Raw genomic sequence first — 25,691 nt, 5'->3', positions numbered from 1 at the left:
GAGAGACAGTTGAGAGAGAGAGAGAGAGTTGAGAGTCGAGAGAGACAGAGAGAGAGAGAGAGAGAGAGAGAGAGAGAGAGTTGAGAGAGAGAGAGAGAGTTGAGAGAGAGAGAGAGAGAGTTGAGAGAGAGACAGTTGAGAGAGAGAGAGAGTTGAGAGAGAGACAGTTGAGAGAGAGAGAGTTGAGAGAGAGAGAGAGAGAGTCGAGAGAGAGAGAGAGAGTTGAGAGAGAGAGAGAGAGTCGAGAGAGAGAGAGAGAGAGAGAGTCGAGAGAGAGAGAGAGAGTCGAGAGAGAGAGAGAAGAGAGAGAGAGAGAGTCGAGAGAGAGAGAGAGAGAGAGAGTTGAGAGAGAGAGAGAGAGAGAGAGAGAGAGTCGAGAGAGAGAGTCGAGAGAGAGAGAGAGAGAGAGAAGAGAGAGAGAGAGAGTAGAGAGAGAGAGAGAGAGAGAGAGAGAGAGAGAGAGAGAGAGAGAGAGAGAGAAATGGTAAATGAAATAAAATCAGTTTGAAACGATCACTTCCTGTAGTGTAGCTTTCATTAAGTATTCCCAGCTATTTTCTCAAAATAGACATAAATAAATGATCATTAATTAAATAAACTGAAACAGGATAACTGGAGTGACTGGTTTATGTAAGAATAATAGCAGTTGATGGAAAACAGAGGGATGAGGGGGGAATAAACGAAAGGAAAAGACGCATAACAGTTACAGAAGTGTGGTTGGTGTAACACTCCAAATACATGTAAATTGGCAGTTAGTTTATTTCCCAGATGTAAGCCACGTTTTTGAGAACAAATGGAAAAAATGGGAAAGGTCTTATCAGTAATGAGTCAGAATGGCTGGCACTATGTAATTTAAATGAATGTGCTGCAATAAAAGCAGCAAACATCTGACAAAACTGCAAATAATGTAGAATCAGCCAGCAAGAGGTACATTACAACGTCCATACAGAACCAACATCATAATACTAATCATAATTCATCAGTAATGCATCATAAACTCGAACGGTTAAAGGATGAAGAGAGGTGGAAGATGAGTCTTACTCGACTTATTAAAAATACTCATGAACAAAAATATCCAACAGATCTCTTTAATCAACTGGAGCAAGCAAAAGGCGGAGAAACCAATACAACATGATATACGACAAAAAACGACTTCAAATCACCCAAAGCCAAAACGAACTACATGTAAAATAAAGTTTACAAAACGGATAAAAAACGCTATTTAACATATTTAGAGATCAGTTATGTAGGCAGGTCCTGGACAGCTGGAACAACACTATGGTGGATTGGGCAGAATGCAGATATTTACCAGAACAGTCACTAATGGTTTTATAACTATGCACATGATATTTTCTTTACTGTGATTCTTCAGTTTTTCTTATGTTGTGTTTATGGTCACGTTGTCTACTTTGTATTTTTTTTCTTTTCTTAATTTTTCACTCATGTTCATATGACGTGTACTGTTAATTGTTACCGCACTATTTTTGTTATGTCTACTGGACCCCAGGAAGAATATCGGCTATCGCAACAGCAGCTAATGGGGATCCAAATATATAAATGAATGAATGAATGAATAAATAAATAAATCCTAGTTATGGGCCTGGCAGCAGGGAACCCCCAGGACCTTCCAAGCTTTCACAGAACTGGAACATCATGCTTGCTGCGAGTGTCGTAGTAATAATCGTTTTACTGTAAAAGAGCCTCGATACACTCAACAGAAGATGATCCAACCAGGATTGCCTTTTTCTGTGATAGGAAGATTCAGCCAAACTCATTTTCCCACTGGTTAAGACTTCAGGATCTGAACTGAACACCTAACATGTTAACCACTAACATGATTAGCAAGCGACAGTGTAACTGACCAATCACGTATTAATTTACGATGGGTGGGATTAAGTTAGTGGGGAAAAACGACCCCAGGCTTGACCTGATCCGTATGTTTCACTTAGATATTAGACACACACACACAAGCACACGAACAGTTATCACTCACCCACACAGCGGCGTTTCCCATGATGCACCACAAGTTTGTTGCCAGGGTGACAGTTGCAGCGGTACGAGCCGACCGTGTTGATGCAGGTTCCTCTGCCCTGACCGCACGGCTCCCAATCACACTCATTCTCATCTAGAGAAAAAGGAGGGAGGCAGAGAAACATACACACTAATTAACACATACAACACCTTCCTGTTCACCAAGTGTGTGAATATATTCAGGAGGACACTGTAAACAGAGTCGCCTTTCAATTCGTCCAAACTGCATCACAATAATCATTTTCATTACAGTAAACTCTGATTAACCTTCACGTACTTATGCAGTACAGGACAAATAAGGCTAAACTCAACTGGACTGAACTGAAATAAAGACAGAGATCAAAAGAAGTTCATAAATGCTTTATTTTATAGTCCTGACTGGACTCCCAGCCCCAGAGAAGACACTCAGCGTGTCCTTAAGCACATCAGTGGCCCTCAGAGCCGCTCAAAGGCCTAAAGCTGGAATAGTCCTCTGTGTGCGTTTGAGGGATTCTTTGTTCATAAAAGTTTTAATGATATTTTAAAAGCTATTTATTTTGGCAGTAAGACTTAATTTGCTCAGAAAATCACTAATATTAGAATAAACACAAACAACATTAATACAAGAATTAACGATTTTATGTATGCCACTGTGTTCGATTAACCATTTCCAAATCTCCCCTGAAGGAGCCCCCTATTATTCAGAGTTGTCGTCCGGTATCTGCTTTGACTACTCAGTACTTCATTAAGTTAAATCAAGTGTACTTGTTGATGGACAAATCCATGCGATGGCTGGGAGCATCAGAGCGAAGTTAACTACTTTTTGAAGACATTCTCTAAACATTTTTATTGTCCAGATAAATTATTTTAAACAATATATTTGCGTGGATAATAGTGTGAGTGTGTGTGTGTGTGTGTGTGTGTGTGTGTGTGTTTACACTCACCTACACAGCTCTTTCTCTGAGCGTGTGAGCGGTATCCAGCCTCACAGTGACACATGAACCCGGTCTGTGTGTTTATACATTGGCCGTGACCACAGATGTTCCTGTTAAGTCTGCATTCGTCCGTCTCTGTAGAACATGCCAATGCGCACACATTTCAGAGTTTGGAGAACGTATCTGGTCAGTAGGAGTGTAAGTATCTGACCTTACGACGATTGGGTTCATTTACAACTCATTAAGAAACAATTGAGTACATTATGAAATCGAACATCTTCACGATTCACAATAAACTACAGAGGGGCACTTGGCCAATCCTGGCACCAGGTTGTAGAAAAGCTGTGACTGTGACTGTGAAACTGCATTTAACAGAGAACAACAGGGATTGTAACATGCAGTAACACTAGGCCAACCAGGAAAACTGTCAGGCAGAAACGCAGGCGTGGCGAGGGGTTTCGTTTTTTGCTGTGTTTTTATTAGGATGTTATTTTCACTTGACAAAGGAACGACCACTTGACACCTGTTGAAACCAAATATATTCATTTTCCTGCTGGATGACTTGCTTATGATATTACTAGCGACAACAGTGGTGCAAAACAAGCACACTGTATATTAAATTTCTTGATTTCTGGTAGTTTTTGAACACTTTGTTAGTAAATTACAGGAAGAAAATGAGACTGGGGGTCCTACGGCGGTCCCTTTCTACTGAAGGCCAATGTAGGAGGTGGCTGACAAACTGAATAGCAAAAGATAAGATAGTATCTGTAACTGCATACAGTTAAAAATTAGTGCACTGAATTTGACCTGACTCAAGTGTGTACATCGTTACTCCACCCAATATATATATAAAAACATAATGATCGCCAAAAGTGAGTACAAGACATTTTTTGTGATGTAGTTCATTCATTTGGAAAATACAAATGAATGGCTTGAGACAAGCAAATCACTTCTTTCAGTTTCCCCACAAAGTGGGTACATGTGATTGTTGTTTCTGATAAAATGGTCACTGAGTGTAACATAAAGTTATGAATAGTGGAATATAGACACTGGAAACAACGTACCAAGTTTTATTGTTTACTGTTTTAACTGATGTTGGGAACTGAGCCTGCGAACGGTATTTTAAAATAAATAAATAAATAAATAAAATCGAACCTTCAGAAATCAGTGCACTTGCCTCAACACCTCCAGAGGCACTGCTGCATTTTTACATCCCTAGTGGTCAGTAATGTAAAGTGTGACTGATGGTTGCCATGGAACTCACGCGAGACCTGCGTCTGCGCCACCTCCAGCGAGTCGGGCTCCGGGGGCACTCGGATTATGGGATGTGTCGTCGGCTTGTGAACCACAACTAACCAAACGAGAGAGGGAGACGTGGGGTAAGGGGAGAGGGAGTGGTCACGTCAAATAAAAAGGTGTAGGAAGCAACAGAGAAAAAAGGGAGAAGGAAAACGTGAGAGGGAAATAAAGAAAAGGGGACGGGAGAGAAAGAAAAAAAGAACGAGAGCACAAATTCTGTAACTGAGAGAAAGAGAAGATTAGACTGAGAACATAAAGAGAAGGAATAAAAAAGAGAAAGAACCTGGTACTTGTGGGCCGTGAGTGCTGACCGGTGAAGGCTGCATGGGTGTGGTCACCTGGATGGGCACTTCCTGTTGATGAGAAATGAAGACACATCTGAAATCGACTTAAGAGAAAAAGAAGTCTAGGATGTTTCTGATGTTGGTGTTTATCATTTCAGAAGAAAGGAGTCTGAAGCTTACCGGCAGCCTGAGCTCTGTAACAGAACACAGAGGAGACAATGAACACATGAGATGACCACACTGATGACCACATCAATGCAGTATCTGACTCAATGCATTTTTCAATACAACAAAAACACGGAGTGTTACAGTTTCGAGTTCAGTGTATTCAATTAAGTAAAACTACCAACAACATCAGTAACATTGTTTACTAGTTTTAGCTAATATTTGCTTATTCTACTTCAACATGTGCTAAAGTTCCTCAAGTATGTTCATGTTTTGCTGATAAACTTGATGGGAATAGAATTTAAGTGTGTGACAGCCTCTATAAACCCTGCCAACTTTAGCCAATCAATTACATCTAAATGCACACTGTACCTGACATTATTATACGGCCAACATTATATGTCAATTTATCATAGAGATGAAAAACAGAATTTTTCCAATTTATCACTCTTTTGCAATTTATCTACATTTACAAGCCAAGTGTTGCACCGTTTGAGGAGACAGCTGAAGCACCCACGATGTCTTGTAAATATACATACATTCTAAAAGAAAAAGAAAAGTTAAAATGGAAAAATTCTGTCTGAGTTGGACGGACGAACGACCCATAAAAGATGGATATTTGTTGGGGTTGCAGTTCAGTAGAGTTCAGTCCGCCACCAAGGCAAGCCTCCTACACTATACCAATAAGAGTCCTTGGGCAAGACTCCTAACACCACCTTGGCCTACCAGTGTAAACAGATCAAGCCGTAAGTCGCTCTGGATAAGAGCATCTGCCAAAATGTAAACTAATTAAGAATCAGATCGTTGGGCAGCATCTGTGCAGATATTTGAGTTACTTCCCATTATTATCTCTCAAAAAGGCCACAATTTATTCATTTTATATTTTAGTGCTGCTTCTAGGTGGTTATGCTGTACATTTCAAGAAAAGCTTGCTTGTTTGCATGCATGCCTCACCCGGCTGCTCAGATTTGGGAAGGACTGGGCTCTGCTCTATGCTCGTCTGGAAGGGCTGGATGGACAGAGTGCCGTAATAATGCAGGACAGACATGCCCTTCCCCGCAGGACAGATCTTATTGAAGGAGGCTAGAGAGAGAGAAAGAAATAGAGAGGTGGTGGGGGGGGGCGGGGGGGGGGGGTAACATAAAGTCATATGTGAATGATAAACCCAACAACTCCTAGAAACAAAGAAATAGAATACTTGAGGGAGAAGAACACACACAGGACCTTTCCAGACTCTGTGAATTCAACCAGCGCCGAACAAGTGCCATAAACACCGCAAGCATCTAATCATGCTAATAAGAAACTCATGGCTGAAACTGAGAGCAGAAGATGAGAGCGCTCCAAGCGCACATAAACAGACCTGATTTGATTTTTTTGGTTCACGAAAGCTTTACCAGACTGGAGTTCGGCTCCCTGTTGGGAACAGCACACCAAGCTAAACCACTAAGAGTCCATAGATTCCTAACGCTACATTTGCCTGCAGTGGTAACAGTAATATCTAGATAAGAGCGTCTGACAAACGTATGAATGCGAATTAGGGGCGCACCGAAACATTTCAGGCAGAAGGTGGAAGAGATTAAAAGGCTGGAAAGTTTGGCTGAGAAAACCGGGAAGACTCAAATGATGAAATAAGGCTACAATGACGCGTCAACGTTTGACTAAACTTGCCTTTCCCCAAGTCTGTAAGCCTGCTGTCGCGTATGAGCGGTTCTCCATTTTTGGATGTAAGTAAAGCTCACAAAACTAGCCTCGTCTGCGAGCATCGGCTCTGCAAACGTTACAATGATGAAGAAAAGAAGAAAAAGTGATTAAAATGCTGTTTGTTTCCTTCGTTTTCCTGCACCAGTCAGTGCAGACGCATTCGAACAGTTTGAGCAGCAGCAGATCAACAGTAAAGACGTCCGCCACGTGGAACTATTTCACAGCTTCTATGAGGGACTTTAGTCCTATTGACAGCGGATTTATTTATTTATTTATTATGCTTAAAAACTTTCAGCCAGATGTGTTCTGAATTTCAGCTTCTGTTTCTGCCAGGAATTTTCAATTTGGTGTATCACTAATGTAAATTTAAATGTAATAGCTAAACCACCGGCAAGTTTAGTGCAAATCCACGTCATCAGACAAACCAAATCAAATGGGACAACACCACCAAAACCCAATCTAAACTACAATGCTGCTGGGCCATGGAAAGAAAAGAAAAGACGAATGGTCTGAGTATCTCTTTTCTGTAAGAACACAAAGCAGAGAAATATCCAAGCCAAGTGTGGGCTTAGCTGGGCCATAGAAAAGGGCAGATACTGACCACAGTCTAGCCATAGAAAAGGGCATAGCTCAAAAAAGTCTCTGCTCCTTGGAGAGAAGAGGATGACATGCTTAAGCGCTATGAGGCTGAGATGAAAGAAAATCTTAAAGAAATGATGAGCAAAATGATAAGAGAATAGAAGATACACCAGCAGCCAGCAAATGACCAACTTTACAGTTAACTATCAAACTATCAAATCAGTTTTTTAGTTACTTTTCAATACAGTATAATTTAAAAATCAATATCGTTGAAACACCAATACCAGAATATCTGAAGAGATGATATATAACCCAGCACTATATGATGGTGATAAATATTGTACTTATGTCGTATAAACTCACCAAGCACTTTATTAGAAACACCTTGTTTCTACGCTCACTGTCCACTTTATCAGCTCCACTTACTGTATAGCTGCACTTTGTAGTTCTACAGTTACAGACTGTAGTCCATCTGTTTCTCTGGTACTCTGTTACCCTGTTCTTCAGTGGGCAGGACCCCCATGGACGCTCACAAAGCAGGTACTATTCGGGTGATGGATCATTCTCAGCACTGCAGTAACACTGATGTGGTGGTGGTGTGTTAGTGTGTGCCGCGCTGGTCTGAGTGGATCAGACACAGCAGTGCAGCTGGAGTTTTTAAACATCTCAGTGTCTCTGCTGGACTGAGAATAGTCCACCAACCAAAACTATCCAGCCAACAGCGTCCTGTGGGCTGCGTCCTGTGGGCAGCGTCCTGTGGGCAGCGTCCTGTGACCACTGATGAAGGACTGGACGATGACCAACACAAACTGTGCAGCAGGAGATGAGCTGTCGTCTCTGACTTTACATCTACAAGGTGGACCGACAAGGTAGGAGTGTCCAGAGTGGACAGTGAGTGGACACAGTGTTTAAAACCTCCAGCAGCTCTGCTGTGTCTGATCCACTCGACCCAGCACAACACACACTAACACACCACCACCACGTCAGTGTTACTGCAGTGCTGAGAATGATCCATCACCCAAATAGTAACTGCTCTGTGAGGGTCCATGGGGGTCCTGACCACTGAAGTACAGAGTAAAACGGGGTTAACAAAGTATCAGAGAAACAGATGGACTACATAGCGCTTCAATGGACAATGAGTGTGGAAACAATGAGGTGTTCCTAATAAAGTGCCCGTAAGTGTACGTTACTATGTTATGATTATTATTATTATTACACCCACTGACCGGTGCCATCCTGTGGACACCTCTCACAGCTCCTCCCCCACGCTTTTCCTACGGTGCAGCAGCAGATCTCTCGGGACAAGTTGGTGAGCAGAGCGAGTTCACAGCGCCCCGTCGGCGTCAGCATGCGATAACAAGGACCCTGCTCCACCTGGGACGCTGTACACACACAGAACACACATCAGTCCGTCCTCAGTCACAGAAGTATTCAACCCCTGACCCGGCTTTGGCATTCACTGGTTATTAAAGCCGCACTATGTAAGATATCCTCTAACAACTCAAGTGGCACTGGTTAGAGTAAAGACTGCAAACAGGCTAAAACACGGTGGGTGCAGCTGCGAGAAAAAGCATAATTCAGAAGTCAGTGATGGATTAGATTTCGCAGTTTGTGGGACCGTGTCACAGGTCTTTATGTAGCTACGTCACAAGCACAGGTCAAAAAGAAGGTCCAGCTCAATATTATAGTACTAATAGTAAAAAAACATACCAACAGCCAGCAAATGACCTACGTGACAGTTACCTATCAAACCATCAAATGAGCTTTTCGTTATTCGTCGTTATTTATTTACAGCTGAAACTAAAAATCAATATCGTTAAAGCACCGATACCAGAATACCTGTACGGAGGACGCATCACCAAGCGCTCATTATACTGATGAAGGTATGATGACGATAGTGAATGATTCACACACATTAATGTCATACGTCACTGGTATGTGATACTTATGTCATATTAATCTCACTGACTTTTGAACACGGATATGTGATCAGTTAAAAACAGAGCATGCTCATTAAGTGAAAACCAGAGGTGGGTAGTTACTAGTTATGTTTACTGTTAATGTATTTGTGACAATAAAAAAACTATATAATAGGACTAGATAATGTGACAACACTCACTGCTATTGCGATAAACTACGTCAGTGTCATAATATGCTTTTCTAATATTATGCTAATATTATGCTATTATGCTCCTCTTTACCTCACTGAAATGATGGTGAGACATGTTCCTGTCAGGTCTCTCAGGTCTTCAAACAGTAATCTACTGGTGATTCCTAAAACCCGGTTAAAGATTGGCGAGGGTGCTTTTAGCCACTACGGCCCAAAGCTTTGGAACTCTCTTCCTGAGGAGCTAAGAGGCTTTACATCCCTGTACAGCTTCAAGAGTAATCTTAAAACCTTCCTGTTTAGATCTGCTTTTAGTTAAGAAACTTTTGTCTGTTCTATCTTTTTCATTTGATCTTTTTCAGTTAATTTCATTATGTTATTTTGTTTCCTTCTATCTTTATTTCTTTTAATGTGTTTTGCTTATCTTTGTTTTCTTTTTATTTATTCTGTAAAGCACTTTGAGTTGCATGTATGTATGAAAGGTGCTATACAAATAAAGATTATTATTATTATGGATCATACTGATATTGTCAGTACACTGACAAACGGCATGCTTGATTAGAAAATGATGACATTAACTGGATTTAGTGCAGTGAAATGCTGAATATAAAGCACTGTATTCATAGATGTTGCTTTCCCAAGTTATGAAATGACAGAAGAAATACACCTTATTATACAGCACTGTGCGAACGTTTTAGACTGATCAGCAGTGAGTTTATCACAATATACATTAGAATAAAGTCGTATTCATCATTCAAATGAACATGAAAACAATAAAAAGTAACAAGAATTTCTTGGGTCCATATTTTTCCTTGTTAATTATCATCAGTTACATCATGAGCACAATTTACTGAGCACTGATTGGTCAAACCAGGAGCTGCTTTTTAACTACATATAATACTGGGCTTCCTCGAGGAGCGGCTTGGAAATGCTTAAACAAACACACCAACATCCAGAAGATTACTTTATTATTTACTTATTTATATATAAATATTATATATATATATATATATATATATATATATATATATATATATATGTGTCCATCCATCCATCCATCCATCCATCCATCCATCTCCCATGGCAAACTGGTCCTAGGTGACAGGTCAGACAAAGTGTGATCCCTGCCCAGAACAGGGTTACCGGGGCCCCACCCTGGAGCCAGGCCTGGGGGAGGGGCTCGCCAACGAGCGTCTGGTGACCAGGCATTTACTCATGGTGCCCGGCCGGGCCCAGCCCGAAGGAGCTATATGAGTCCCCCCTCCCATCATCGACCCACCACCAATGGGAAGGGCAGTAGTAGGGGTTCGGTGTTATATAAACACACACACACACACACACATACACACACACACACACACACACACACACACACACATATATATATATATACACACACACATACATATATAATCATTATTAATGAATATTCTATAAATTTTGTTTATTCACATATAAACACTTTTCTCAGCAAATAAACACAAACAAATAAATAGATTTTGAAAAATGTGTCTTGGGTGCCTCAGACTTTCACTCAGTACTGTATATATGGTGTATCATGAATTTCTCTGCCTACCGCAGCTTTACAACATTAGAATACATAGAATCTTAATGCAGTTAGAAGTAACTAGAATTACTGTTTTAGTCTTACCCATGCAGCGTGTTCTGTCGGTCAGTATGTATCCAGGTTTGCAGGTGCAGCGGAAACTCCCCTGAGTGTTCAAACACTCACCGTTCTGACACACACCCTGCATCATACACTCATTAATGTCTGCAGAGAGAGAGAGAGAGAGAGAGAGAGAGAGAGAGACAGAGAGAGAGAGAGAGAGAGACAGAGAGAGAGAGAGAGAGAGAGAACAGAGAGAGAGAGAGAGAGAGAGAGAACAGAGAGAGACAGAGAGAGAGAGAGAGAGAGAGAGAGAGAGAGAGAGAGAGAGAGAGAGAGGGAGAGAGAACAGAGAGAGAGAGAGAGAGAACAGAGAGAGAGAGAGAGAGAGAGAGAGAGAACAGAGAGAGAGAGAGAGAGAGAGAGAGAGAGAGAACAGAGAGAGAGAGAGAGAGAGAGAGAGAGAACAGAGAGAGAGAGAGAGAGAGAGAGAGAGAGAGAGAGAGAACAGAGAGAGAGAGAGAGAGAGAGAGAGAGAGAGAGAACAGAGAGAGAGAGAGAGAACAGAGAGAGACAGAGAGAGAGAGAGAGAGAGAGAGAGAGAGAGAACAGAGAGAGAGAGAGAGAACAGAGAGAGAGAGAGAGAGAGAGAGAGAGAGAGAGAGAGAGAGAGAGCGAGAGAGACAGAGAGAGACAGAGAGAGAGAGAGAGAGAGAGAGAGAGAGAGAGAGAGAGAGAGAGAGCGAGAGAGACAGAGAGAGACAGAGAGAGAGAGAGAGAGAGAGAGAGAGAGAGAGACTGAGTGGGTAAATTAATCCTAGGGCACTTCAATACTCTGTTAACTGGTTGAGGTGCCAGTATTTAAACAGTGAAATGAGGTATTTGTGAAGTTTTATCATGGAAAGATGGAGAAAATATAGAGGTCAATACTTCAGGATCAGTATGTTTGATATGCATCTCCAAAACAAAGGGTGCCTGAACGCGAGCGTGTTAACAAGGACACACTTAACCTCTTATGCTGCACGGTATATTTTGGTTCGTCCATCTGAATTTCCGAGACCAAATCTTAAGGCAAATTATTCAGCGACTGCATGAAATAAACGCACATCTTTATTTTATTTATTTATTTTTTGGTAAAAGCCCTTAAATGAACAGAACATGTGTTTTATGATCTACACATATTGCTATGCGCTTACAACTGTAACGTGCCACCAGAAAGCAGACGCTCGCGGTTTGAAAAGCTTTACTTGTAGAATCAGGGACGCAGAGAGTAGACAGGAGACAGGCACTCAGTAAACACATGACAAATGAATGACAAAACTTTTCAGAAGTCATGTGACTTTGCTGAGGAGTCCTTGCTGGAAGTAGGAGTGAGGGAAATAGCTCCACCTCGTGATTCCCCAAAGGATTCTGGGGAATGCAGTTCTTGTCCGTTTGAAGACTGGCTGAATGCATGACAACAATTTACAGCTTAAAGCCAAAAATATTTCTGTATCATTTTATAAAAATAATTCTTACAGAGCAGATCACTGAAGAGACGCCATCTGTTTATAGTTTATAGCCCAGATTTGGTGAAAAATTCAGTAGAAAAACTTCAGCTTCTTCCATTATAAGGGTTTAAAATGACATCACCATCTATCTGACAGGAAAGAAGGCAGTAACAGCCTCATACGACGCCCAGCTTTTAAATGTAGCTTATGAAATATGAAAGTTATGATGAACATGACGAAGTGCGTTTTGGAACCACTGGTGGTTAAGGAGCTTAAGAGGCTACGGACATGACTCAGACAGAGCTTCTCGAGTTTTTCTCTGCTGGCGTGTCGTCCAAAAACTTTGTGTGGCAGACGACGAGTCCTCATCAGCACCGTGACACGTTAGCTTTGTCATCTTAGGTCATCTGAAGAGGCAGCCTCCATCACTCATCCTATAATAAAACCTACATGCTGTAAACCTACAGACCCACAGTAGTGTCATGGTTTTTTCCATCATTTTTACTTCTCTACGGTTAACCGGATATCCACTTATGAACTCGGCCAGAAACTTAAATATCAAAATTACTTGGAATGCATGTCCCTATAATTTATCTTGCTAGTCCACACACACACACACACACACACACACACACTCTCCCTTTACCTTGGCAGTGTGTTCTGTTTAGTCTTTTGTAACCTTGAGGGCATGTGGAGCCAAATTCCTCGATTATCGTCTGCAGCTTTCCGGCATCTGAGTGTGTGAGAGACAGAGAAACAGCGAGGGTTTGTGTGTGTGTGAGAGAGAGAGAGAGAGAGAGAGAGAGAGAGAGAGAGAGAGAGAGAGAGAGAAAGGTGGAGAGAGAGATGTAATAAGTTCTTATTTCACAACTGAATACACAGCATGGAAAAAAAACTCTAAAACAAACAAAAAGTAATTACAATTTTACAGAGATTAAGAAAACAACCTGCTTCTGACCCACTCGGCCTCTTTCATACACAAACCCAACTCAAAGTCACATTCTTTCTTTTGGTCATCTAAACACATCAACCAAATCACTGTGCAGTATATTTTCACTTTTCTACTCAAACACAGACAGAGAGGTGGAGATAATTAGGATGGTGATAATTAGTGAGGTTCGAGATGTTTAGGCTGCTTTATCTGGTGCATGAAAAAGTCTAAACTGAGCCTATAAAGGTCTGAAACTGTAGGTGTAGTTAATCTCATGGCTGTGTTCAGTTCCATAGAGCTGAATGGGGTTTTGAAGTTATTGAATAATTTTACTAGTTACTGAAAAACTTGTAGCAGTAACTGAATAATACGGACCAGATACAGAGTAACTGGGGCAAAATCTCTCGAAAGTAAAACTAAGTAAATGTCGCCAATACAACTTTACAATTTTCCTACTAGAGTCCTCATAAACTCCATTACACTGAGCGTAGAACTCCAGGGAATTCTGCTTCGTTGCCTGTTCACAGTACTCAACTGCGTCGTTAAGAAGACCACATCACCATGTTGGTAGGTAAGCTATAACACTGACTGCTAGACCTCAACTCATCACCGTTACTGCAGCTACAGACCAAAACACCAAAAGCAAAATAGCGAAGTAGGTCAGGACGAGCATGAAATCACGAAAAGATGTGGAGACTTTAGATGCAGCCTCCAGAAGACTAGCTAGACTGACGGACTGGATCCGGACTGGATCCGTCTAGCACATTTCCACAGATCAGAACGTTAGAATCTGTGATATTTTACAAAAACTAATGAAAGTGGCTCCAAAAGCGGCCAAAGCTCTTAATTCATACACATAAACAAAGCTGAAGCTTGTTGTTTGCCACCTTCTCATTTAAACTTATATGGTGCTGCAGTTACAGTGAGGTGCCTTGAATTAGAACGAAGCTGCCGAATACGAAGCCAACATCAGCTTCCCTCAATAAATGCATTCCTTTACCTCTACAGCTGCATCCATAATCAATAAATACCTTAAACTTTTACTTGGAAACGTTTACTGAGCAGCTAATGAGCAGCACAGCAGGGCAGCTGACTGGCCAAACTAATGCCGCATCCCAAACCAACGCTTCCGTAGTTCACCTACTGCTCTAGTGGTACTACTACTACCGCACTTCTAATGGTATATGCAAACGCTGGCCGTATATGAAGGAGCCTTCAGAACGCGAGAGCCTAGTCGCGCAGCTGTGACAAAATCGGCCTTCAAATGCAGCCTTCGAATTGGGATGCAGCCCCTGAATTGGGACGCAGCCAGTGAGTGATACGTTTAAGAAAGAGCCATTTGGGATTCCAGCCATGTGAGGGCGATTCTGCTGGACATACAGGGCATTATTTGGGTGAAGAAGACAAAATGCCTTAAGTCACTAGGCAGGGAGCCATTTGAGATTCAGTCTCACAGACACGCGGCACAAACACGGCATGAAGAAAGGGGAAAAAATATGAAGAAGCCAAAAAACGAAAGAAGGCCAAACCACATCTCAGAGGGAGAAAAGAGTGGAAAAAAAGGAAAAGAAAAGAATCAGAATTTAAACATACTGTATACACGCGTTCAGAAAGGATCAGATCATGAGCGCTACATTTATAACAGCTTCATAAAAAGAGGATAAACTGTTGCAGCACAGAAAACCTGAACACGAGTAAAAAGGGAAGTGAGATGAAAGAAAGGAACAGAAAAGAAAACAAAGGAAAGGAAAGAAGACAGGAGGAGAGATGTTGGCGTAGGATAGTTATCGGAAGAATGCTGGAGATTTGAGATTTTTCCACATTTCAGGTCTTCGCCTCTCTCTCTCTCTCTCTCTCTCTCTCTCCCTCTCTCTCTCTCATGCCTCTCTCTCTCTTTCTCTCTCCCTCTCTCTCTCTCTCTCTCTCTCTCTTTCTCTCTCTCTCTCTCTCTCTCTCTCTCTTTCTCTCTCTCATGCACTCTCTCATGCACTCTCTCTCTCTCTCTCATGCACTCTCTCTCTCTCTCATGCCTCTCTCTTTCTCTCTCTCTCTCTCATGCACTTTCTCTCTCTCTCTCATGCACTCTCTCTCTCTCTCTCATGCCTCTCTCTCTCTTTCTCTCTCTCTCTCTCATGCACTCTCTCTCTCCCTCATGCACTCTCTCTCTCTCCCTCTTTCTCTCTCATGCACTCTCTCTCTCTCATGCCTCTCTCTCTTTCTCTCTCCCTCTCTCTCTCTCATGCACTCTCTCTCTCTTTCTCTCTCTCTCTCGCTCGGCCCCTCCCTTTGGCACTTGCAGTAAGATGAGTGAAGAGTGATTCAGTAAAGAGAGGAAACTTCATCAGGAGAGATGCGTCTGGAAAAGAGATGCTGCAGAGAGAGAGAGAAACACAGCGCAGCCCCCCCCCCCCCTTTCTGTAGAACATCTGAATGAACAGGCTGATCCTGGATCAGATCACTGAGTAAATATGAGTATAAATTCTAAATACTAACTAGGAAACAAGAACCCATGTGAAAATGAAGAGAGAGAGAGAGAGAGAGTGAGAGAGTGAGAGAGAGAGTGAGAGTGAAAGTGAAAACAGAAAGAACGACAGATTTTTATTTTTCTGCCAAGTTAAACAAATACAGACTCTCTGTCTTTCTCTTCTCTCTCTGTCTGTCTTTCTCTTCTCTCTCTGTCTGTCTTTCTCTTCTCTCTCTGTCTGTCTTTCACTTCTCTCTCTGTCTGTCTTTCACTTCTCTCTCTGTCTGTCTTTCTCTTCTCTCTCTGTCTGTCTTTCACTTCTCTCTCTGTCTGTCTTTCTCTTCTCTCTCTGTCTGTCTTTCTCTTCTCTCTCTGTCTTTCACTTCTCTCTCTGTCTGTCTTTCACTTCTCTCTCTGTCTTTCACTTCTCTCTCTGTCTGTCTTTCACTTCTCTCTCTGTCTGTCTTTCACTTCTCTCTGTCTGTCTTTCTCTTCTCTCTCTGTCTGTCTTTCACTTCTCTCTCTGTCTGTCTTTCTCTTCTCTCTCTGTCTGTCTTTCTCTTCTCTCTCTGTCTTTCACTTCTCTCTCTGTCTGTCTTTCACTTCTCTCTCTGTCTGTCTTTCACTTCTCTCTGTCTGTCTTTCTCTTCTCTCTCTGTCTGTCTTTCACTTCTCTCTCTGTCTGTCTTTCTCTTCTCTCTCTGTCTGTCTTTCTCTTCTCTCTCTGTCTTTCACTTCTCTCTCTGTCTGTCTTTCACTTCTCTCTGTCTGTCTTTCTCTTCTCTCTCTGTCTGTCTTTCACTTCTCTCTCTGTCTGTCTTTCTCTTCTCTCTCTGTCTGTCTTTCACTTCTCTCTCTGTCTGTCTTTCACTTCTCTCTGTCTGTCTTTCTCTTCTCTCTCTGTCTGTCTTTCACTTCTCTCTCTGTCTGTCTTTCTCTTCTCTCTCTGTCTGTCTTTCACTTCTCTCTCTGTCTGTCTTTCACTTCTCTCTCTGTCTGTCTTTCTCTTCTCTCTCTGTCTTTCTCTTCTCTCTCTGTCTGTCTTTCACTTCTCTCTCTGTCTGTCTTTCTCTTCTCTCTCTGTCTGTCTTTCACTTCTCTCTCTGTCTGTCTTTCTCTTCTCTCTGTCTTTCACTTCTCTCTCTGTCTGTCTTTCACTTCTCTCTCTGTCTGTCTTTCTTGTGTCTGTCTTTCTCTTCTCTCTGTCTGTCTTTCTCTTCTCTGTCTGTCTTTCTCTTCTCTCTCTGTCTGTCTTTCTTGTGTCTGTCTTTCTCTTCTCTCTGTCTGTCTTTCTCTTCTCTCTATTTCTGTATTTCTCTTCTCTCTGTCTGTCTTTCTCTTCTCTCTATTTCTGTATTTCTCTTCTCTCTGTCTGTCTTTCTCTTCTGTCTGTCTTTCTCTTCTGTCTCTGTGTCTTTCTCTTCTCTCTCTGTCTGTCTTTCTCTTCTCTCTCTGTCTTTCTCTTCTCTCTGTCTGTCTCTTTTCTCTCTCTGTCTTTCTCTTCTCTCTCTGTCTGTCTTTCACTTCTCTCTGTCTGTCTTTCTCTTCTCTCTCTGTCTGTCTTTCTCTTCTCTCTCTGTCTGTCTTTCTCTTCACTCTATTTCTGTATTTCTCTTCTCTCTGTCTGTCTTTCTCTTCTGTCTTTCTCTTCTGTCTCTGTCTTTCTCTTCTGTCTCTGTGTCTTTCTCTTCTCTCTCTGTCTTTCTCTTCTCTCTGTCTCTTTCTCTTTTCTCTCTCTGTCTGTCTTTCTCTTCTCTCTCTGTCTTTTCTTGTCTTTCTCTTCTCTCTCTGTCTTTCTCTTCTCTCTGTCTGTCATTCTCTTCTCTGTCTTTCTCTTCTCTGTCTGTCTTTCTTTTCTGTCTCTGTGTCTTTCTCTTCTCTCTCTGTCTGTCTTTCTCTTCTCTGTCTTTCTCTTCTCTCTGTCTGTCTTTCTCTTCTGTCTCTGTCTTTCTCTTCTCTCTGTCTGTCTTTCTCTTCTCTCTCTGTCTGTCTTTCTCTTCTCTCTGTCTTTCTCTTCTGTCTTTCTCTTCTCTCTGTCTTTCTCTTCTCTCTGTCTGTCTTCCTCTTCTCTCTCGTTCTCTTCTCTCTGTCTTTCTCTTCTCTGTCTTTCTCTTCTTTCTGTCTTCCTCTTCTCTCTGTCTTTCTCTTCTATCTTTCTTCTCTCTCTGTCTTTCTCTTTTCTCTTTCTTCTCTCTCTGTCTTCCTCTTCTCTCTGTCTTTCTCTTCTCTCTTTCTTCTCTCTCTGTCTTTCTCTTCTCTCTTTCTTCTCTCTCTGTCTTTCTCTTCTGTCTCTTTCTTCTCCCTCTGTCTTTCTCTTCTCTCTCTCTTTCTCTTCTCTCTTTCTTCTCTCTCTGTCTTTCTCTTTTCTCTTTCTTCTCTCTCTGTCTTTCTCTTTTCTCTTTCTTCTCTCTCTGTCTTTCTCCTTTCTCTTTCTTCTCTCTCTGTCTTCCTCTTCTCTCTGTCTTTCTCTTCTCTCTGTCTTTCTCTTCTCTCTTTCTTCTCTCTCTGTCTTTCTCTTCTTTCTTCTCTCTCTGTCTTTCTCTTCTGTCTCTTTCTTCTCCCTCTGTCTTTCTCTTCTCTCTCTCTTTCTCTTCTCTCTTTCTTCTCTCTCTGTCTTTCTCTTCTCTCTGTCTGTCTCTTTTCTCTCTCTGTCTTTCTCTTCTCTCTCTGTCTGTCTTTCACTTCTCTCTGTCTGTCTTTCTCTTCTCTCTCTGTCTGTCTTTCTCTTCTCTCTCTGTCTGTCTTTCTCTTCACTCTATTTCTGTATTTCTCTTCTCTCTGTCTGTCTTTCTCTTCTGTCTCTGTCTTTCTCTTCTGTCTCTGTGTCTTTCTCTTCTCTCTCTGTCTTTCTCTTCTCTCTGTCTCTTTCTCTTTTCTCTCTCTGTCTGTCTTTCTCTTCTCTCTCTGTCTTTTCTTGTCTTTCTCTTCTCTCTCTTTCTCTTCTCTCTGTCTGTCATTCTCTTCTCTGTCTTTCTCTTCTCTGTCTGTCTTTCTTTTCTGTCTCTGTGTCTTTCTCTTCTCTCTCTGTCTGTCTTTCTCTTCTGTCTCTGTCTTTCTCTTCTCTCTGTCTGTCTTTCTCTTCTCTCTCTGTCTGTCTTTCTCTTCTCTCTGTCTTTCTCTTCTGTCTTTCTCTTCTCTCTGTCTTTCTCTTCTCTCTGTCTGTCTTCCTCTTCTCTCTCGTTCTCTTCTCTCTGTCTTTCTCTTCTCTGTCTTTCTCTTCTTTCTGTCTTCCTCTTCTCTCTGTCTTTCTCTTCTATCTTTCTTCTCTCTCTGTCTTTCTCTTTTCTCTTTCTTCTCTCTCTGTCTTCCTCTTCTCTCTGTCTTTCTCTTCTCTCTTTCTTCTCTCTCTGTCTTTCTCTTCTGTCTCTTTCTTCTCCCTCTGTCTTTCTATTCTCTCTCTCTTTCTCTTCTCTCTTTCTTCTCTCTCTGTCTTTCTCTTTTCTCTTTCTTCTCTCTCTGTCTTTCTCCTTTCTCTTTCTTCTCTCTCTGTCTTCCTCTTCTCTCTGTCTTTCTCTTCTCTCTGTCTTTCTCTTCTCTCTTTCTTCTCTCTCTGTCTTTCTCTTCTTTCTTCTCTCTCTGTCTTTCTCTTCTGTCTCTTTCTTCTCCCTCTGTCTTTCTCTTCTCTCTCTCTTTCTCTTCTCTCTTTCTTCTCTCTCTGTCTTTCTCTTCTGTCTCTTTCTTCTCCCTCTGTCTTTCTCTTCTCTCTCTCTTTCTCTTCTCTCTTTCTTCTCTCTCTGTCTTTCTCTTCTGTCTCTTTCTTCTCCCTCTGTCTTTCTCTTCTCTCTCTCTTTCTCTTCTCTCTTTCTTCTCTCTCTGTCTTTCTCTTCTGTCTCTTTCTTCTCCCTCTGTCTTTCTCTTCTCTCTCTCTGTTTTGCAGAAGGGGAACTTCATTGGGAAGGATGTGAAATAAAGCAAACAGAGAGAGAGAGAGAGAGAAAGAGAGAGAGAGAGAGAGAGAGAGAGAGAGAGAGAGAACAGAGAAAGAGTAAAGTGAAGACAGAAAAAGAGAGCGAAAGAAAAGAGAACGAGAGAGAGAGGAGAGTTGGCTGGAGAGTTTTTTTCTCATCCTCTGCTTGTCTCTGTCTCTGATTCTGAGTCTGTCTCTGTTTCTGACTTGGTCTCTGACTCTGTCTGTGACTCTGACTCTGTGTCGGTCTCTGAATTTGTCTCTGACTCTGTCTCTGATTCTGACTCTGTGACTCTGAGGGTGTGTTGTAGGAAGCAGAGCACAGAGCGAGTCTCGCAGGAGGTCAGGTTTTATCTGTTTTTAAATCCACAGAGCTGCTTTTGTGTGCTGGAGCTTTAAGACCGAGCCCTGGCAGAGAGTGACGGAGAAAAGAAAGAATGAATATGAGCAGAAAAAAGAGTAAAAAGGGGAAAAGAGGGTTTTTCTTGGAGCTCGTACTGAAATCTAATCTGCTGGCCTGCAGTGACTCCTACCAGCCCAACAGCGACGGGGAGGATTATATAAGACAAACGGCAAAAAAAGAGAGAAAGGAAAAAGAAAGTGCCTCACTTTTCTGTACTAGAAGTAAACGTCACATGTGAAAAATCGTGTTTACTGGTAAACACATGGTTTTTGCACACTTCATGTGAAATATCTGTAGGTTGTCTATAAGGGAAAACGCCTCCATCCAGAGTTTATTAATAACTCTAAATGATTTCGATTCTGTATGTGTGAGAAAGCTCGCTCTGTTAGGGCTGACTGGGTGTTGTTTGGCCTTAGAGCAACCAAACACACAGATGTGCTGTGACATCACAGTCTCAAATATTGGGCAATCTGGAGCCTTGCGTCCAGTCTTCAAGCCTTCACTGCAACAAAAATTTAAAGAGCAAAACATAAACGCAATTTAAATCTCAGGCGTCAAACTGGTGAGAAAAACGGCCGTTAGATATTTTCCATGGCCCTAAACCAAGTTAATACCAATCAAGGCAACATATTTTTGCTGTATCCAGCCAACATGACGAGGAACGCGTGTGTAGATCTCTTCATTCACATACCAGCAGCTTCAGTCCTGCTATAGCAGCTCACAGCGTAGACTGTGCCACTAGACTAGGTAGCAACATTAACACGGCTGAAGCTGAACTTTCTGCACAGCTTGTCAAACAACCCTGATAACAATTAACATTTAATACCAGTAACTGAGTAAATGTAATTTGTTACTGTACTTAAGTAATTTGTATCTGTACTTTACTTAAGTTTTTCCATTTTAGGGAGCTTGTTTCTTTCACTCCACTACATTTCAGAGTCTAATATCCGACTTTTTCCTCCTACATTTTGAGAAATCTGTCGTTCCTTTTGGTTTCTGTGTGTATAAAAACGTAACATGTCAAAACGGAAGAAGCGCAAAGCCAGAGCACCAATCAGGGCCCAGCGGTCACTTTGTTCTGAGCTTGTTTTGACCTGTTGGTCATACCGACCCAGTGCAGCACACGGTTCAACGTCAGCGCAGCAGCGTAAAACTTTGGGAGAGTCTGTTCAACATAAATGATGAACTAACCTAACTTTGTGTAAATAGAGCACAATATAGAAATATGTCCACATATGCAGTCGAGACTGACGCGGCTTTTTTCTGAATTTCTACAAACACCATTTCATTTTATAGTAAATGAGTTTGGGCTGGTTTATGTTTATGAACAGACGCCTACAGATCAACATAGTAAAGGAGCTCATCTGTGATCCTGAGTTTAAAGCCAGTTTTTATTCAACTTAAACTTGGAACTAAGTTGTAAATAAATCTGAACCTGAAACTTTGCTTGTGTGTAAAAAGTGATTTCAGAGCCACTCGGTTCTCCCTGATGGAAACTGTTTACCTTCAGTGTTTTGTGCTTCTGATCATTTTAATAGACGTCAGCGTCACTAATTAATGACGTGCTATTAAAAGACTGGTTTACCAAGAGAGACGCTGGAGGACTTTCACCTGAAATGAGTTCATGAAGCCAGTCTGGTTATAAAAATGATAACAGGACATCAGAGCCAGAATTAATCTTTTAGTACTTTTACTTTATACTTAAGTACATTTGAAGGTAAATACTTTAGTACTTTTACTCAAGTTGAGGTCTAGAGTAAGGACTTCTACTTTTACTGGAGTAATATTCTCTACTTTATATCAGGTGCATGGTTTGTGTTCTTCGTCCACCTCTGTTTAAAACACAGGGTGATTCAAAAAGAGCCATATTTTTATAACCATGAGGAACCAATCATATACCAACGGTAAGAGGGGGTCATAGAGTTTCTAACTGTCAGCGGGAGATGAGACCCCTGAGCAGAAAGCATTCTGCGATCTCCATTTCAATCAGAGTGAATCCGTCATAGCTGGGCTTTCATGAAGTTTGTCAGCAGTGAACCTCCAACAGCTCAGAGTGTTTGTCAGTTTGTCATTAGGTCAACAACACTGGACGACCTCCGAAATCGCACTGAAAGAGCTGTAAGTGCTCGGGTTGTCATGACTGGCTCCTCCCACTCCTCCATGTGCTTTCTTTGTTTTGATTCTGTGACAGCCCCCTTGTTTCGTGACTCTGCCCCTGATTGTTTCCACCTGTTTTCCACCTGTCCCTCGTCATCCCTGTGATATTTAAGCCCTGTGTTTGCTGGTCTTTGTTTGATATGTGCTGTTTGAATTGTTTTGTTTGGTGTTTCTTCCAGCCTCCGTTGTCTGTTTTCCTGTGTTCATTTTTCTGTCATGTCTATTCCCCGATCTATCCGTGTTGGCTCCCTGAACCTGGACTTTCTTGAGCCTGATTTTGGATTTGCCCATAATAAATCTTGCTTTTCTACGCACATGCTTCCGCCACCTCATCGCTCCGCATTACACGGGTGAGTGGATGAATTCGACTATGGTGTTAATGTTGTCTGGAGGAGGTTCATATTGAGCACTTTAAAATTACATAATAAACTTTAAGCTCATTTAAACCATTTAGTAAACTTTTATATTATGTAAAAAAGTTAACTGCATAGTTCTTTATTGATTTACAAATGAAATAAATAATTTGAAAATCGGATGAATCTTTTTGAATCACCTTATATTTAATTAAAAAATACTTAAAATTTAAATTTCGTATAGTTCCTCATTAGGCTGAATGGGATGTTACTCAACGTCTTGTAAGCCTTGTCTAACCTGGCAACAGTAGCTATGACAGAATGCACTGGTGGGTGGAGCGTAAACAGGCTGCTTGCAAGCTCTTTGACAGTTTTCTACTCATTAGTTTGAAATAGTGATGAGCTCCTGCTGTTCTGATCACTTTCAGTCGATTACAATACTTACAGGGAAGTTTGGGGCATTTGTAACATTTGTTCTGACCCCAGGAATTTCCCACACTGCCACAGCAGTCCTCCTGATTGGTCAATCCAGGGAGAGGGTTACTGCTACACTACAGCAGAGAGAGAGAGAGAGAGAGAGAGAGAGATACAGAATGGAGAGCATCTTCCTGTTACGGTCAAACTTGCAATTAAAGGAATATTTCTGTTTTTGTTCAACATCATTTCTATCTGCAGCACTTACAAGAAATGGTCAAATGCCATTAACAATAACGTTGGGCACTTCAGAGGGCGTCAGAAACTTTTCAGTTTCTTTTGTCTGTCACTCACAGCTTGTTTGGGCGTGGTCTCCTGAAAGCACCGCCCCCTCGGCTTGTGCGTCTGTGGAGGGAGGCGTGCCACTGTCTTTGGAGGTTTGCTGTCTGACTGATCAAGAGGTTGGATGACCACAGAGGTGTCTGCTGTGTGGTGGACACTGACTTCAAACCGCACTAGAAGAGAGAGAGCGAGAAATAGAGAGAGAAAGGAGAGAGAGAGAGAGAGAGAGAGAGAGAGAGAGAGAGAGAGAGAGAGAGAGAGAGATTACTTACATGAAGAACACAACTTTACCTTCACAGTAAATCAGAACTACGAGGAGGAGTTGGTGTGGATGCGATACCGTCAGAGGAGTGGGATCCGGTGCCCTGCGCCAGCGGCAGAGTGAACACTGAGTGTGTTTTGGTCAGTTGCTGCCGCCCACCTGGAATACTGGACTCAGACAGGCCTGGACCATCAGGCATCACCTGCAGGGTCATTTGTAACGATCCAGTCAGACATTATAAAACCAGTGATACACCCATTTATACAGCACTGTGCTAAAAATGACTAACTTAATGTACTATATGGCTGTTTACACTAGAAACGGAATAAATGACAGCAAACAGGCAGAACTCTGAGAACAGAGGAGGAAGAGGAAGAAAAGGGAAAGGGAGGATGGGGGAGAGGAAGAGAAGGAAAAGTACGAGGAATGAAGACAAAGAGTAGAGGAAGGTGGAGGAAGATGAGGAAGTTAAGGAACATGATGAAGAAGAGGAGGAGGCAGTGGGTTAAGATGAAGAGCACTTTAGAGATGATGAAGAGGCGGACGACAACGAAGAGGACAAGAGGATGAAAATGATGTGCAGGGTGAATAGAAAGAAACAGAAAGAACTGGATGAAAAGAATGAAGAGGAAGATGAAGAATAAGAAGGAAGCAGGAAAAAGAAGATGAAGATGAAGAGAAAGAGAAGGATGAAGAAGATACGGACGATGACAGAGGGGGATGAGAATGATGAAGATGAAGAAGTGGATCATGAGGAAGATGATAAAGAGATTAATGAACAATATGATGAAAATGGCTGTTTACATGCAAAGATTTTAGCCAATTGAGACACATAAGCTGGACGTCCGTCTTTTAAAGATCAGAGCATGAACTTCGTCTCCTCTGCAGACCAGCTTCTGCTCCGTCATGTTGAACGGTATAAACTTTCATTATGACATTCGATAGGGAATGTAATCAGATTCAGGCGTTTACATTGATGTTATTCTTCTATTTAACAGATTATTTACAGGATTACCCACCTTGTTCAATCAGATAGAAATCGTATTCCAAATGGCCACAATCGGACTAGACTAGTCTAATTCTGAATGAGCTATTAGTCGGATTATTAGGCTGCAAGTAAATATGGCTAATGATAAAGAGATGAATAAAGATGATAAAGATGATAAAGAGAAGGGGGAAGATGATAAAGAGGTGGATGTAGATGACGAAGATGATAAAGAGGAGGACATTGATAAAGAAGTGGATGTAGATGATGATGATGAAGAGAAGGAGGAAGATGATAAAGAGAAGGAGGAAGATGATAAAGAGATGAATAAAGATGATAAAGAGAAGGGGGAAGATGATAAAGAGGTGGATGTAGATGACGAAGATGATAAAGAGGAGGACATTGATAAAGAAGTGGATGTAGATGATGATGATGAAGAGAAGGAGGAAGATGACAAAGAGAAGGAGGAAGATGATAAAGAGATGGCTGTAGACGATGAAGATGATAAAGAAAAGGAGGAAGATGATAAAGAGGTGGGTGTAGATGATGAAGATGATAAAGAGGAGGAAGTTGATAAAGAAGTGGATGTAGATGATGATGATCAGCAGAAGGAGGAAGATGACAAAGAGAAGGAGGAAGATGATCAAGAGGTGGATGAAGATGATGAAGATGATGCTGTACGAGCCTGCAGCGTGTAGACGGGCTGCTTGTTGCCGCGGGACGCCTGTGTACGGAGGGGGAACTGACAGAGCCGCCCCGTGAAGCCTGGTGGACACAGACAGTGTGTACGATTACTGCACACACCTCCGTTTATACACGTCAGAGGACACACCACTGCAGAGAGAGAGAGAGAGACAGAGAGAGAGAGAGAGAGAGAGAGAGAGAGAGAGAGAGAGAGAGAGACAGAGAGAGAGAGAGAGAGAGAGAGAGAGACAGAGAGAGAGAGAGACAGAGAGAGAGAGAGAGAGAGAGAGAGAACAGAGAGAGAGAGAGAGAGAGAGAGAGAGAGAGAGAGAGAGAGAGAACAGAGAGAGAGAGAGAGACAGAGAGAGACAGAGAGAGAGAGAGAGAACAGAGAGAGAGAGAGAGAACAGAGAGAGAGAGAGAGAGACAGAGAGAGACAGAGAGAGAGAGAGAGAGACAGAGAGAGAGAGACAGAGAGAGAGAGAGAGAGAACAGAGAGAGAGAGAGAGACAGAGAGAGAGAGAGAGAGAGAGAGAGAGAGAGAGAGAGAGAGAGAGAGAGAGAACAGAGAGAGAGAGAGACAGAGAGAGAGAGAGACAGAGAGAGACAGAGA

The 25,691-nt window shown here is 41.9% G+C and overlaps 1 protein-coding gene across 3 annotated transcripts in view; it reads right to left on the bottom strand.

Annotated features, from left to right (window-relative positions):
• Positions 1 to 25,691, bottom strand: part of ltbp3 (latent transforming growth factor beta binding protein 3) — a 101,146-nt gene that overhangs the window by 23,265 nt on the left and 52,190 nt on the right. For all 3 annotated transcript variants that reach the window (XM_037533603.1, XM_037533604.1, XM_037533605.1), the window contains exons 2-14: positions 25,080 to 25,228; positions 23,488 to 23,611; positions 23,160 to 23,320; positions 22,837 to 22,942; positions 12,823 to 12,909; positions 10,732 to 10,851; positions 8,200 to 8,355; positions 5,648 to 5,776; positions 4,709 to 4,722; positions 4,528 to 4,597; positions 4,210 to 4,296; positions 2,955 to 3,080; positions 1,994 to 2,125 (exon numbers count right to left, since the gene is read on the bottom strand). In XM_037533603.1, the coding sequence (XP_037389500.1) occupies positions 1,994 to 2,125; positions 2,955 to 3,080; positions 4,210 to 4,296; positions 4,528 to 4,597; positions 4,709 to 4,722; positions 5,648 to 5,776; positions 8,200 to 8,355; positions 10,732 to 10,851; positions 12,823 to 12,909; positions 22,837 to 22,942; positions 23,160 to 23,320; positions 23,488 to 23,611; positions 25,080 to 25,228 (1,461 nt within the window). The remainder of the gene's footprint in view (positions 1 to 1,993; positions 2,126 to 2,954; positions 3,081 to 4,209; positions 4,297 to 4,527; positions 4,598 to 4,708; positions 4,723 to 5,647; positions 5,777 to 8,199; positions 8,356 to 10,731; positions 10,852 to 12,822; positions 12,910 to 22,836; positions 22,943 to 23,159; positions 23,321 to 23,487; positions 23,612 to 25,079; positions 25,229 to 25,691) is intronic.

This window comes from Pygocentrus nattereri, chromosome 23, assembly GCF_015220715.1.
Source record: "Pygocentrus nattereri isolate fPygNat1 chromosome 23, fPygNat1.pri, whole genome shotgun sequence".
Taxonomy (NCBI): Eukaryota; Metazoa; Chordata; class Actinopteri; order Characiformes; family Serrasalmidae; genus Pygocentrus; species Pygocentrus nattereri.
Note: the sequence above shows the minus strand (reverse complement) of the source record. Positions and strands in the feature narration are given on the sequence as shown.